Genomic DNA, 14,058 nt, shown 5'->3' on the forward strand with positions numbered 1-14,058 from the left:
TGTTTTGTTTTATTTAAATTCAACTAATTAACATATAGTATATTATTAGCTTCAGTGCTAAAGTTCAATGATTCATCGGTTGCATATCATGTGCCCTCCTTTTTGTCTGTCACCCAGTTACCCCATCCCCCCACCCTCCAGCAACCCTCACTTTGCTTCCTATAGTTAAGAGTCTCTTAAGGTTTGTTTCCCTCTCTGATCCAAATGTACATTTTTTAAAACACTGAGAATTTTTAAGAAATCTAGTTTCCAGTAAAATTTTAGAAATTTTCATTCCATTTTCATTATCTATTCATTGTCTTTTCTTTCATAGGAGAAAAAAAATTGCTTCAAACTTATATATGTTCTATAGAACTTTTTAATTTATTGTGGCAAATTTCAGATGTACACAAAAATATAAAAATACAGGAAGCCCTAATTACAGCATTTTTATTAACTGTAATAATCATCTGATAGCCACTTTTATTTTATCTGTAACTCAACCTATTACTACCTCCTACTACCTACTGCATTTCCTTAAAGCAAAATCCAAGCGTATCATTTCATACATAAATATTTCAGTGTGTATCCCTAAAGGAAAGAGTCCTTTTTAGAACATAACTTTAGTATTGTTATCACTTCCTTTTCCAAGTTTTTATTTAAAGTCCAGTTAATTAACCCATTATCATACTTTTTAAAAATGAATAATTTCTTAATATTGTCATATACACAGTTTTTGTTCAAATCAGGAACCAAACTAGGTTCACACAGTGTTTTGGATGATATATCCCTTTTTAAATATTTTCCTTGCAATTTATTCATTAAGGAACAGTCATTTGTCCTATAGCGCTCTCTGTATTTCAGGTTTTGCTTTTTGGATCCTTGTGATGGTGTTTAATATGATCCTCTCACCTTGTTTCCTATATACTGGTCACACCTATATTTTCTATAAATTGGAGGCTTGGTCTGGTTTAGGTTTGATTTGGGGTCAAGAAGACATGATAATGATAGGTGGTTTGCATGATTTAATCAGATGAACATTTCTCTTGTGATATTAGCAGCCATCGCTGATCATGACCTAGAATCAGTATTGCATTCGAGGCTAGCAAAATAGTGCTATGCTAATTTTGTTATTCCTTCTTCCCTTATTAACTAGAAACCTACTATAGAAAGAAACGTCCTCTCATCAACTCTTTGGTTACTTTATAGTTGCAAAGGAAAGGTGGGATAAATGCTTGATTTCCCTGTCTTTAAAAAAATTTTTTTTTTTTTAAAGTAGGTCCCCCACCCAGCATGGAGCCCAATGCAGGGCTCAATCTCACTACCCTGAGATCAAGAGTCAGACAGAGTTTAATTGACTGAGCCAACCAGGCACCCTTAAAAATTTTTTTGTAAAAAATAACGAATTGGCTTATTGGCATTTTCCACATGTCGCCAATGAAAGCTTTGCCTTTAATTTTTGTGAATGAATGGATTTAAATGTAGTTGATATGATTTAATCCATTAATATCACTATTTGTGATGCTCTAGTTCTCCCCTCTTTGACTGCTTTGAACCCTTCTGATAACAACCCCAGTGGTCTGTTTTGAAAGCTCTCATTCTTTTTCTTTTTCTTTTTTTTTTTTTTTTAAGATTTATTTACTTATTTATTCATGATAGACATAGAGAGAGAGAGAGAGAGAGAGAGACAGAGACACAGGAGGAGGGAGAATCAGGCTCCATGCCGGGAGCCCAACATGGGACTCTATCCGGGATCGCGCCCTGGGCCAAAGGCAAGCGCTAAACCGCTGAGCCACCCAGGGATCCCCTGCTCTCATTCTTTCTTATCTGACGAGATGTTCCAGGCTTACCTTATACATTTTCTGTCCCAAACCTGGAATCAGCCATTTTTCTAAAGAGCCTGGGCTTGTTTTAGTGGGAAATAATAGTTCAAAAACTAATCTGGATGTTAGGGGTACTCCTTGTGACTAATCTGGTCACTGTCTCTAGGCCTTTTCAGTGGAAAGAGCTAGAAAATATATTATTTCCTTGTTTTCTCTCACCCTCTTCTAAGTCATGAGTAAATCCCGTCAGTTCCATCAAATATCTTGAATTGGTCTGATCTGTGCATTGCCACAGCTATGACCCTACTCTAACTCCCTTGGTCTCTTTCAGACTTCTATAATATAGACTCCTTATTTGGTCTCCTTGTTTTCAATTTCATTTCCTAAAGTCAGTCTCTACATAGCAGATAGAGTGGGGGTTTGGGGTTTGTTTTGTTTTGTTTTTTTGAAGTAGGTTCCATGCTCAGTGTAGAGCCCAGTGCAGGGCTTGAACTCAAGACTCTGAGATCATGAGTTCGAGGCTTAACTGGCTGAGCCACCCAGGTGCCCTGATAGAGTGGCCTTTTTAAGTCATAAGTCAAATCATGTCACTTCCCTATTGAACTTCCTTGAAAGGCATTCCCTTGTGTTTAGAATAAAAGCCAAACTCCCCATAATATCCCTATGGCCTCTGTCATCTGGCCTCAGGTTTTCTCTTTCCTCCTATTGAACAATTCCAACCACCCTTGAGTGTGGCTTCTCTCTCTTCCTTAGGTGCTAACCTTATTCCTTTCTCAACACTTAAAGTGTCGGCCAGTCTGGAATACCAACCAGCATGGAATTCTTCCAAATCATCCCACAGCTGTCTCATTCACATTTTTCACGGAGGAGACCTTCCTCCTTTCCCAAGTCTATAACTCCCATCTTATTTTATAGTTCTTTAGAGAACTTACCGTCAGCTGAGGTAAAGTTCATTTGTTTCCCCTCCTCTATACTGAAAATCCCACAAGAGCAGGACTCTTACCTGCCTGGGTCACCATTATGTTCCTGGTGCCTGAAATGATACCTGTCTTCTAGTAGACTCTTTACAAGTTCTTGGCAAATGAGTGAACAACATTGCAAGTCAAACCAGCTTATTCTTTTTGTACTTTGTAAAAGTAGCTTGCTTTGAGCAGGAAAAAAAAGCTGGGGTTTGGGCGCCTGGGTAGTTCATTCAGATCATGATATCAGGGTTCTAGGATCAAGGCGCAAGTCAGGCTCCCTGCTCAGTGAGACATCTCTGCTTCTCCCTCTGTTCCTCCTACTCATGGGTGCACACTGCACAAATGCACATTCTCTCTCTCTTTGTCATAACTAACTAACTTTAAAAAAAAAAAAAAAAAGGTTGAAGGGCACCTCGGTGGTTCAGTGGTTGAGTGTCTGCCTTCGGCTCAGTGCGTGATCCTGGGATCAAGTCCCACATCAGCTCCCTACAGGAAGCCTGCTTCTCTCTCTGCCTATGTCTCTGCTTCTCTCTGTGTCTCTCATGATAAATAGATAACATCTTTAAAAATAATAATAAAAAGTAAAATAAAAAAGTTGAGGCTTTTTGGGTTTTCATGTAACAGTGCTGTATCAATTCAGTATAGTCATATGTGAAATATAGAAAGTTGAATAGAGGTGACTTTGAGATTACACTATAAAAGATAAATGTTACTCCGAAATCCTCAATCAGGTCATCAAACAAGTATTTGTTAAGCTGGTGTCTTAATACAATAGGTAAAAAATCTATATGCTGTAAACCTGAACTTTTCCTATATGATAGCTACTATATTCATGGGACTATTTAGTAAAAATTAAATAAAATTAAGATTTTACTTCCTCAGAACCGTTAGCTACATTTCAAGTTGTGGCCAGTAGTGACCATATTGGGTGGCATAGATGGAGAACATTTCTGTCATGTGGGGTGATAGTGGACAGTACTACTGTAAACAATTCATGTAGTCCTACTTTCTCACCTTTTGTTCCACAGAGATGGTCGAATCCTGGCAGCTGGAGGGAAATCAAATCACCTTCACTTGTGGTGCTTGGAAGCTAAACAGCTATTCAGAATTATTCAGATGCCTGCTAGAGTTCGAGCCATCCGCCACCTAGAATTTCTCCCCGATAGTTTTGATGCTGGCTCTAATCAGGTTAGTAATATAAATGTAGGACATTATACTTTCTGAGAAAGAGCATATCAATTCCTGAACTATCTTTGTTCTCCTCTTTAACTTGCAAGGTACATGTGAGCGTGTGTAGTTTGATATTCAGAGAGTTGACTGACTTTAACATTGAGGTGTTAATTGGCATAAACATTAGCTTCATAATGATTTGATATCTGTATACATTATATAATGATCACTGTAAGTCTGGTTAACATCTGAGACATGGGACTTAAATGTGACTTTTTTTTTTTTTTAAGTAACAGACGCAACTTTAATTGATTTCTGGATAAAAACTACTCAGTGCAGGTCAGTAACCATGGCAGCCCCTACTCTTTTGGAGCCACGTCCTGCATGGTCTTCAGGACCTGCATTAACGGGCTATTTGCATGATTTCATGTCATCCACAGTATTAGAAAAACAAGACATTAGATCAGTTTAGACGAAATGCACTGCTGGCAGCCAAATCCAGCCGTTATATTCCATATTTTTTCTTTAGATCTTCTACCTTGTTGACGTAAGCTATCATGGCATCTTCCTTGGAAGTCCCTTTCAGCTGATTCCAGGCATCCCACTTGGCCTTGCCTCTGAGATCCAACAGCCCAGGCCGTTCTGTGTTTACATCACCTACAGTTGCCTGTTTGTAGTGACTGTAGATGAACAACATCTCATCATCTGCTGGCTTGGTCTTGAGGTGCTTAACATCCTCAGCAGCTTTGTCAAACTCAGCCTGAGACATGGTGGCGGGGTTGCAAACCTTCGGGACTCATATATTATTCATATATTATTTCTCTCTACTCTTAGGTTCTTGGAGTGCTGAGTCAAGATGGCATAATGAGATTTGTTAATATACAAACTTGTAAACTTCTCTTTGAAATTGGGAGCCTTGATGAAGGAATTAGCTCATCAGTAATTAGCCCACATGGACGGTACATTGCATCTATTATGGAAAATGGAAGTCTGAACATATATTCAGTTCAAGCTCTAACACAAGAAATCAATAAGGTATGTTATCAAGTAAATAACATCAAAGATTTATTTTATTTTATTTTATTTTATTTTATTTTATTTTATTTTATTTTATTTTATTTTATTTTATTTATTAAAGATTTTATTTATTCATTCATGAGAGACACAGGGAGGCAGAGACACAGGAAGAGGGAGGAGAAGCAGGTTCCATGCAGGGAGCCCGATGTGGGACTCAATCTGGGGACTCCAGGATCACGCCCTGAGCTGAAGGCAGATGCTCAACTGCTGAGCTACCCAGGCATCCCTGTGCGGGGCATTTTAAAGAGTAAAATCAACAACAGAAAGCACAAAGATGTGAAAAACGTGACATTAAACAGATACTTGTTTCAATTATGAGAGCAGAAATAAGAAGGCCGAGTGCTGTCGTGGGTGAGCAGGGATCGAGTCCCACATCAGGCTCCCTGCATGGAGCCTGCTTCTCCCTCTGCCTGGGTCTCTGCCCCTCTCTCTCTCTCTCTCTCTCTCTCTCTCTCATAAATAAATAAATCTTTTTTAAAAAATGCTCCACACACATACACAGTACCAGCGTGCTGTCTAGTGTACCTAAGCACAAGAAGGTTGCAATAGATACACTTAATTCAGGCATAAGTTATAGTGCCGTTGGCATGAGTTCAATGTTCGTGAATCAACTTATATAGAATAAGTGTCTTTAAATACAAACACACACTAAACAAAGCTATATATTGATTGGTCAACAAAAATGTTGTGATCACTGGCTCACAGGGACCTAACTGTATTTCTCCTGGGAGCAGTGATTCAGTATTCACTAGCTCAGTACTTCTTGGAGCTTCTTTATAGAACAGAACTACTGTGAATAGTGAGAACCTTTGTGTGTGTGTGTGTGTGTGTGCATGTGCAGATGCATACATTTTCTTTAACCATATGGAATTATACTCTACTATTCTCATAAACTTTAAATATTTAGTAACTTACTAATTTGATTTTAATGAGTTTTCAGCTTAGCTGAATTTTACAGGAGCTAGGTACATGTTATTAATAGAAGCAGGGTGAGATCTGAGAAAAACCAAAGGAAGGGTAAGTCATTGACTTCCTCTCTGGTATTTGTTAAGCATATTAACATCATATTGACCAGAAAAGCTAGCCTATAACAGAAGTAAGGTCACCTTTTTTTCTTTTTGTACACATTATCAGCACCACTAGTGTCTTTCTGGCTATTCCAGGCTTGCACAAATGTTCAGATCTGTAGTCTCTACAAAACTGACCCAAGTCCTGTTCTTTCAAGTCCTGTCTTGTGGCCACTGGAGAATCATTAGTATTGTGCTGATAAGTAAGTTAATTCCTGCTTATGTGTTGAAGCTTTAACACTACTGAGGTATGGCAGTTCAGATCCTATCTCGGGCTCTAACTTTTGGGAGGATTGTATTTTGTGGAAGCACATGAAGTTCAAGAGGAAAAAAATGTGGCACTAGAATAAAAATTTTAATACAGATTGGAAGAATGGATTGACGTTAGAAAGAAGAGAGTTCAAGGATATTAAAGATGGGCACTATTCAGAAGTCAGACCATTGTTAATTGTATTCATCGCTAAAAAATTGAAAAATCACAGAATAGATGGCCATCGTACTTTTTTTGAGGGGCAAAGCTATTGTTAAATTTTGCATTATCCTCGTATTCTTTCTAGATACGAATAATAATGTATCCGAGAAAAACACTATTTTAAAAACCTTACAGAAATGGTTCCAACTTTAAACGCTTTTAATAATAGTTTTAAAACAGAAATGTAGTATCTACACCCTGTATATTATATTACCTACTCTACACGTTTTACAGTGTTCTCTATATTCATCGTACTGCAGTTGGCAATAGAGAAGACTTTTTTTTTTAAGATTTTAATTTTTTTATTTGAGTGAGAGAGTGCATGAACAGGGGGAGGGAGAGAGGGAAAGGGAGAAGCAGAGTCCCCACTGAGCAGGGAGCTGGATGGAGGAATCGATCCCAGGACCCTGAGGTCATAACCTGAGCTGAAGTCGGCTGCTTAACCCACTGAGCCACCCAGGTGCCCCAGGGAAGACTTTTTTGGACTCATACAGTAGGCTGCAGGTTTCAAAAGTAGAAGTCCTAAACCTCTGAAGATAACATGAGAAAAATCTTTGAAACTTCAAAGTAGTCTTTTAGTAGTCTGTGTTATGAAAAAGGGTCAAGATGTTTGCTTTGTTCTGTTTTTTTCTTTTGGGAGTAAGGCGGGGGGAGGTCAAAAAGTTTGGTTTCGTTTTCAAGGAGCTTTTTAGAGGAGTAGTGATTCATTGTCATTTACCTTATCTTGGAAAAACATTGTTCCAGCTTTCATGATGATCTGAATGCAAGGTAATGTGTATATCGTATTTTTCTGAAATCTGGTGTGTTCATTTTGACATATGGGATATTCCTTGTGTTTGTGGTCTGTTTTCTCATCTAACAGGAATTGGCACTTTGGCTTCCAGAAAAATTTTTTAAAACTCACATATCCACCTTGTTTTTGATTTGAGTCTGGGCTAATCACTAAGGAAACTCTTAGCAATAATGGACTCAGACATTTCAGTAATCTGTGAAAGTCATTGTAACTTTCAGAATATTTAGAACTTTGGAAACCTGAGTTACCGTATCTGCTCATTTCCTTTGAGCGGGGAAGACCTTTTGATTTCAAAGTAGTATTATTCATGGAGAAAATGTTTCTGTGAATCATTTTCCCTTAAGTAAATTGAAGCTGTTGGGATTTATTTTCTTTTATTTTCCCATAATAATGAGGGTGGAGAATCTAAGTCTTGGCGTCCGAACTGCCTGTTAAGCTGTCAACGTAGTAGAGGACTAATGGCCATCTCTGTAGTACCAAGGACAGAGAGAGACAAGTGTCCCAGGCTTCCAGAGGAAAGTCATTTGACAACTCCCTCAGAGAAATTCACTTAAGCCCAAAGAGTATTGGGGATCCCTGGGTGGCGCAGTGGTTTGGTGCCTGCCTTTGGCCCAGGGCACGATCCTGGAGACCTGGGATCGAGTCCCACACCGGGCTCCTGGTGCATGGAGCCTGCTTCTCCCTCTGCCTGTGTCTCTGCCCCCCCCCCCCCCGTGACTATCATTCATAAATAAATAAATAAATAAATAAATAAATAAATAAATAAATTTTTAAAAAAAAGCCCAAAGAATATTAAGGTGCTTCTCTCAGCATTCTAGAGGGCCCTGTGTCCAGCTGCCTTCTGTGCCACAGATTACCACCAAACCACTAACTTTATCACACAAGTATTAAAAAAATGGATTAGGGAAACCTTGGTGGCTCAGTCGGTTAAACATCTGCCTTCAGCTCAGTCATGATCTCAGGATTCTGGAATTTTGAGTCCTGCATGGGGCTTCCTGCTCAACAGGGAGTCTGCTTTTCCCCCTCCCTCTGCCCGCCCCCCCCCCGCCCCTGCTCATGCTCAATCAAGTAAATAAAATCTTTTTTAAAAATAAATTGATACAGTATGGTTTAAGGCCAGCTTTCAAAGGATAATTAAATTCTCTATTGTTGTTATTCATGTATCTTTATTGTGTTCTTCAAGGGAATTTGGCAGAAATTTGATTTAACAACAAGGAAACATTTTTGGATATTTTATGTACACTTTTTGCTTGGAGAATAATGTAAAGGTACATTATGAAATTGATCACAACAAATTTTGTAAATCTTATGTGAACAGGTCTGTGTTCTAAGAATAGCCACTGGATTTTATTTTTTCTCCCTTTTAGCCACCTCCTCCCTTAGTGAAAGTGATTGAAGATTTGCCTAAGAGTAAACTGAATTCTGGTGACCTTAAGATGAAAGTAACATCAGGAAGAGTACAACGGCCAGCCAGATCAAGGGAAAACAGAATACAAACCAGAATACTAAAGAAAGACCTGACTGGTAGTTTTGAAAACAAAGAGGTAAGAATATATTATGATGACATTTTTGTCATGACTCTGCTATGGAGGAGATTTACGATACTTAAAGCCATCATCACTCTTCCCTCTCTTAGAACTTAAAGGAAAGGTAAGAAGATAAGAAAGTTGTAACTGAAATTACAACATGTTTTCTAAATTTTCAATATACAATTATATTAGTACATGTTTATGGTTTTTTAAAAAGTCAAACAGTATAGAATTGCACTGTCCAGTACGCTAGCCACTAGCCACGTGGGGCTCATGAATACCTCAGATGTGCCTAGTCTGAAATGAGATGTGCTGTATGTGAGAAATGCTCATCAGATGTTGAAAACTTTGTATAAGCAGAAGAATGTAAAACATCTTGGGGCACATGGCTGGCTCAGTCAGAAGAATGTGTGACTCTTGCTCTTAGGATCTTGAGTTGGAGCCCTATGTTGGCTGTAGAGATTACTTAAAGTAAATAAACTTTGAAAAAAAAGGAATATAGGGATCCCTGGGTGGCGCAGCGGTTTAGCGCCTGCCTTTGGCCCAGGGCGCGATCCTGGAGACCCGGGGTCGAATTCTACGTCGGGCTCCCGGTGCATGGAGCCTGCTTCTCCCTCTGCCTGTGTCTCTGCCTCGCTCTCTCTCTCTCTCTCTGTGTGACTATCATAAATAAATTTTTAAAAAATTTAAAAAAAAAGAAAAAAAAAGGAATATAAAATATAAATAATTTACATCGATTATATGTTGAAATGACAATATTTTGATTACCTTGGGCTAAATGAAACATTACTAAACTTAATTTTACCTGCATCTTTTTATTTTCTTTTTTTTTTTTTTTTTTTAATTTTTATTTATTTATGATAGTCACAGAGAGAGAAAGAAAGAGGCAGAGACATAGGCAGAGGGAGAAGCAGGCTCCATGCACCGGAAGCCCGATGTGGGATTCAATCCCGGGTCTCCAGGATCGCGCCCTGGCCAAAGGCAGGCGCCAAACCGCTGCGCCACCCAGGGATCCCTGCATCTTTTTATTTTCTTAACATAGTTCCTAGAAAACTTAAAATTACATGCATGAGTTGCGTTGTTAACGCTACTATAGAATGTTAGGAAGGGAAAAAATAAAAGTACATCTTTCTTCTTCCCTGTCCCCTAGCCCACTCTTCTTCGCACTCCCCAGAGGTAATCATTGTTAATAGTTGTTGATACGCTTCAGGAGTCTTCTGTGCATATAGAAATATATGTATATCTGCACGTGTTAACCTTTCTATTTTTTTTACATGAATGGAATCATAGTACTGTTCTATAACTTATATCACTTAACATATTAAATATCTATATTTATGCATATGGTGCTACAACATTTAAAAAATACTTGCATTGTATTGCCTTTGTGCATATACCTTCGCCTTAATTTACTGTGCTTAGCTGGCATTTAGATTATATCATCAATCTCATGTTAATACAATCTGTGATGAAGTGGAAAGCCTTATATAATTATCTTTGAACATTTGCACAAATGTATTGGGAGAAGTAGAATTTTTAAATCAGAGTTTGGATAAAAATTTTGATAGTAGGGATCCCTGGGTGGCGCAGCAGGTTAGCGCCTGCCTTTGGCCCAGGGCGCGATCCTGGAGACCCGGGATCGAATCCCATGTCGGGCTCCCGGTGCATGGAGCCTGCTTCTCCCTCAGCCTATGTCTCTGCCTCTCTCTCTCTCTCTCTGTGTGACTATCATAAATAAATTTTTTAAAAAATTAAAAAAAAATTTTTTGATAGTAGAAGCCAAATGGTTCTAAGAAAGAATGAGCTACTTTGCCTTTTTGCCTTGTTTGCGATAATTTCTATACTGTATGTGTGTGAGAGAGAGAGAGAAAGAGATTTATTCAAGAAAAACTTAGAAACAACCAAAATGTCTGATTGTAGGTAACCAGTCATAAATTATGATAGAGCTATATACTAGAAATCTAAGAATATTTAAGAGGAAAGGGAAATAATTACAGTATATTAAAAATAAAAAGCAAGCTATAAGTACTATATACTTGGATATCAGTTTGATTTGAAAAGACTTTGAGTACATACGTATTATTTTTGAAGAAAAACCAAGATGCTAATAAAATTACCTTTGCGGGATGGGCTTTCAGTTTTATTTTCTTCTTTATGTAAATTTTTTGTGTTTTCATAATTTTCTCAAAGATCATATATTACTTTGGAATTGAAAGTAAATATAAATATTCATAAAGAAGTTGGTAATGTTTTCAAGGACTTTTAAAACATTTTATTGACATTAAACCAATTGCACACACAAAAGTACACTATACAGCTCAGTGATTTTTTTTTTTTTTAATAGACCGAACACACCTGTGTCACTAGCACACAAATCCAAAAATTGACCCTTAGTAGCACCCAGAAGGCCCTCTTCTGGTCCCTTCCAGACCCTTTCTTCCCAAGGATGACTCCTCTCCTGACTTGTAACACCATAGATGAGTTCTGCCTTTTTCTGTATTTATATAAATTGGATCATTCAGTTTGTAGTCCTGTATCTGGCTTCTTTCATTCAACATTATGTTTTATTTATGCTTGAGAAATCCATGTAGTTGTACATCATTCGCTCATAACTATATAAAATTCCATCATGTGAGTAAACCAAATTTTATCCATTCTGTAGTTGGTAGACATTTGGATGGTTTTCTACTTCTTAAAAAAATTTTCTGTTAGAAATAGTGCTGCTGTGCACATTGTAGTACATGTCTGTTGGCGAACGTTGGGCATATTTATGCTGGATAAAAACCTAGAAATGGAATTACCAGCCTGTTGGTAATGCTTATGTTCCGCTGTAGTATGCTGTCAGTTTTCCCAAGAAGTTGGTTGAAACAATTTACATTCCCACCAAGAGGTATTTGAGAGCTCTAGTTGCTCCATATTCACACAAGCACTTGGCGTTTTTCACATTAATTTTAATGACCTCTTTTTTTTTTCCTCTGAGCATTTTAAAATTGTGAACCTGACATAATACGAATGTGTAAAGCGTGGTCTACCAGGGAAATTCATTAGAGACCCAGTGGCCAGAGTTTTCAGTGAAAGCTGGTTATATAGGCATCGTAGGTTAAGTACATCTCAAAATCCCGGACTCTACAAGGAGAGCAGGTATTCAGCATAAATCACAGTGTACGAACAATTTAGGCACAGTGAGCCACTCTTATCTGGGGACAGTGGGAAATTTCCTGAAATCCAGGTTTCTAGACTCCAGACAAGGCCCAGCCTTGCAAGTACACCTCTCTAAGGGTAGTGTTCTCAGACCTCCCATGTTAACACTTTTCAGGACATACCCACATACACATTAAGAAACTGAGTATTACCAGTAGCTTTGAAGCTCCCGTGTGCCTACTCCCAATCACATTTCTCTCCCTATCCTATAGATGTAACTATTGTCTGCATTTTCATGTTAATTATGTCCTTTATAGTTTTATTACTTTTATGGGTAATCTTAAAATATTAGTTTTTTTAATTTACATTCAATTTAGTTAACATAGTATATTATTAGTTTCAGAGGTAGAATTTAATGGCATGTAACACCCAGTGCTTATTCCGTCGAGTGCCCTCCTTCATGCCTATCACCCAGTTACCCCATCTCCCCTACCCACCTCCCCTCCAAAAATATCAGTTAGTTTTAAAAAGCTAAGTAGCAGGCACAAACCTAGCTGTGTAAAGGTTGGATAATCTCATTCCTGTTAGTTGAATGTTCTGATGAGAAAATAAGCTGAATGATAGCTCTGAGACATGATCTGACTTCAGCTTTCCTGAGAATTTACAGGAGCCTTTTCTGGGAAAACTAAGGGCATGGTCACAATTGATTTCTGGAAAATAAGAGGCACCACCTTCAGGGCAGTACTCTAGTGGGAGTCAAATTTGGGAATTCTTCAGAAATATGTCAGGGAGTGGGCTGCTTCTCAGCAATTCATAGCCAGCTCTAAGGAGTAGGTCAAAGTAGAATACTTGAACAGGGTGAAATCTTCACTATAATCTTGGCGTCATGACATGGGAAGGGAAGTAGGAACTTCGTCTGTATATGGTCAGGATAAGAACAGATAAAACCCAGGCCAAACTCACCTGGGGATTTTATCTTCGTTTACAAAGAGGTTCCAGGGGCACCTGGGTGGCTTGGTTGGTTGAGCATCTGACTGTTGGTTTTAGCCCAGGTCATGATCTCAGGAGTCCTGCATTGGACTCCATGCTCAGAGGGAAATCTGCTTGAGATTTTCTCCCCTCTCCCTCCTCCTCCCTCTCTGCTCCTCCATCCCCAACTTGCACCCTCTTTCTCACTGTCTCAAATAGTAAAATCTATAAATAAATAAGTAATGCTGGAAAGCCATTGTGAGCTAGATTACCCTTTCTGTTTTGTGATGATGTCACTTATTGATGTTATTTTTTTTTTTAAGAATGAGTTGTCAGATGGATTAAACAAAAAGCGTTTGCAAATCTTATTAAAAGGCTATGGTGAATATCCAATGAAATACAGGTAAAATTTACATTCTTCCCTGTTAAATCAATTTTACACCCCTCCCCCAAACTTTAGGTTAAAATTATACCTTTATTTCAGAATGTTCATTTGGCGCTCTCTGCTACAACTGCCTGAAAACCATACTGCATTTAACAGCCTGGAAGATAAAGGTGTTCATGTGGCATTTCTCAACCTTCAGAAGAAATACCCCATCAAAAGCAGGAAACTACTCAGAGTGTTACAGAGGTATGTTCAGTATATTGCAGCAATATGTATATCTTCCTCAAGATATTAATTATAAATGAGAAGATGGGAATTTTATAGTAGAGAAACTCAGCAGATACCACCTTAATATGTTGCACATCACTTTCTAGGTATTCTTACCAAAAACGTATAAACCCCACTCTAAGTCATGAGAAAACGTTGAGGGACACTCTATAAATAAAATAACTATGTGATATTCCCCCAAAATGTCAATGTCCTAAAGATAAGAAACTGGGGAGCTCCCATGTTGGAAGAGCCTATGGGCTCTTAATTTAGCAAATAAATATAGTGTTGAGTCCTAGTTTGGCAAAATGAAAAAAATGACACATAAAAAAATGGGGAAAAATGATAAAATCTGAATGAAGTCTGATTTAGTTAATAGCATAGTACTGATGTTAATTTCTTAGTGTCCTAATTGTACCATATT

General features: G+C 38.1%; 2 protein-coding genes across 7 annotated transcripts in view; one reads left to right on the forward strand and one right to left on the reverse strand.

Annotated features, from left to right (window-relative positions):
* The window catches only part of TBC1D31 (TBC1 domain family member 31), a 68,302-nt gene that overhangs the window by 22,877 nt on the left and 31,367 nt on the right, over positions 1-14,058 (forward strand). For 5 of the 6 annotated variants that reach the window (XR_007401534.1, XM_025450385.3, XM_049092690.1 and 2 more), the window contains 5 exons: positions 3,793-3,952; positions 4,769-4,969; positions 8,711-8,887; positions 13,306-13,385; positions 13,467-13,613. Coding sequence is in view for 5 of the 6 variants with exons in the window: in XM_025450385.3 (XP_025306170.1) it covers positions 3,793-3,952; positions 4,769-4,969; positions 8,711-8,887; positions 13,306-13,385; positions 13,467-13,613 (765 nt within the window). In the remaining variant the exon portion in view is untranslated. Of the gene's footprint in view, positions 1-3,792; positions 3,953-4,768; positions 4,970-8,710; positions 8,888-13,305; positions 13,386-13,466; positions 13,614-14,058 lie in introns of those variants that run through there. The other variant, XM_025450388.1, reaches the window with a different exon arrangement.
* Positions 4,238-4,707, reverse strand: LOC112662059 (acyl-CoA-binding protein-like). The gene has a single exon (XM_035696697.2). The coding sequence runs from the start codon at positions 4,701-4,703 to the stop codon at positions 4,440-4,442; it is 264 nt and encodes an 87-aa protein (XP_035552590.1). The 5' UTR covers positions 4,704-4,707; the 3' UTR covers positions 4,238-4,439.

Source organism: Canis lupus, chromosome 13 (genome assembly GCF_003254725.2).
Source record: "Canis lupus dingo isolate Sandy chromosome 13, ASM325472v2, whole genome shotgun sequence".
In the NCBI taxonomy this organism is placed as follows: Eukaryota; Metazoa; Chordata; class Mammalia; order Carnivora; family Canidae; genus Canis; species Canis lupus.

Excerpts from the sequence above, each read along its gene's own strand:
- LOC112662059 (XM_035696697.2), bottom strand. The coding sequence starts at position 4,703 with ATGTCTCAGGCTGAGTTTGACAAAGCTGCTGAGGATGTTAAGCACCTC.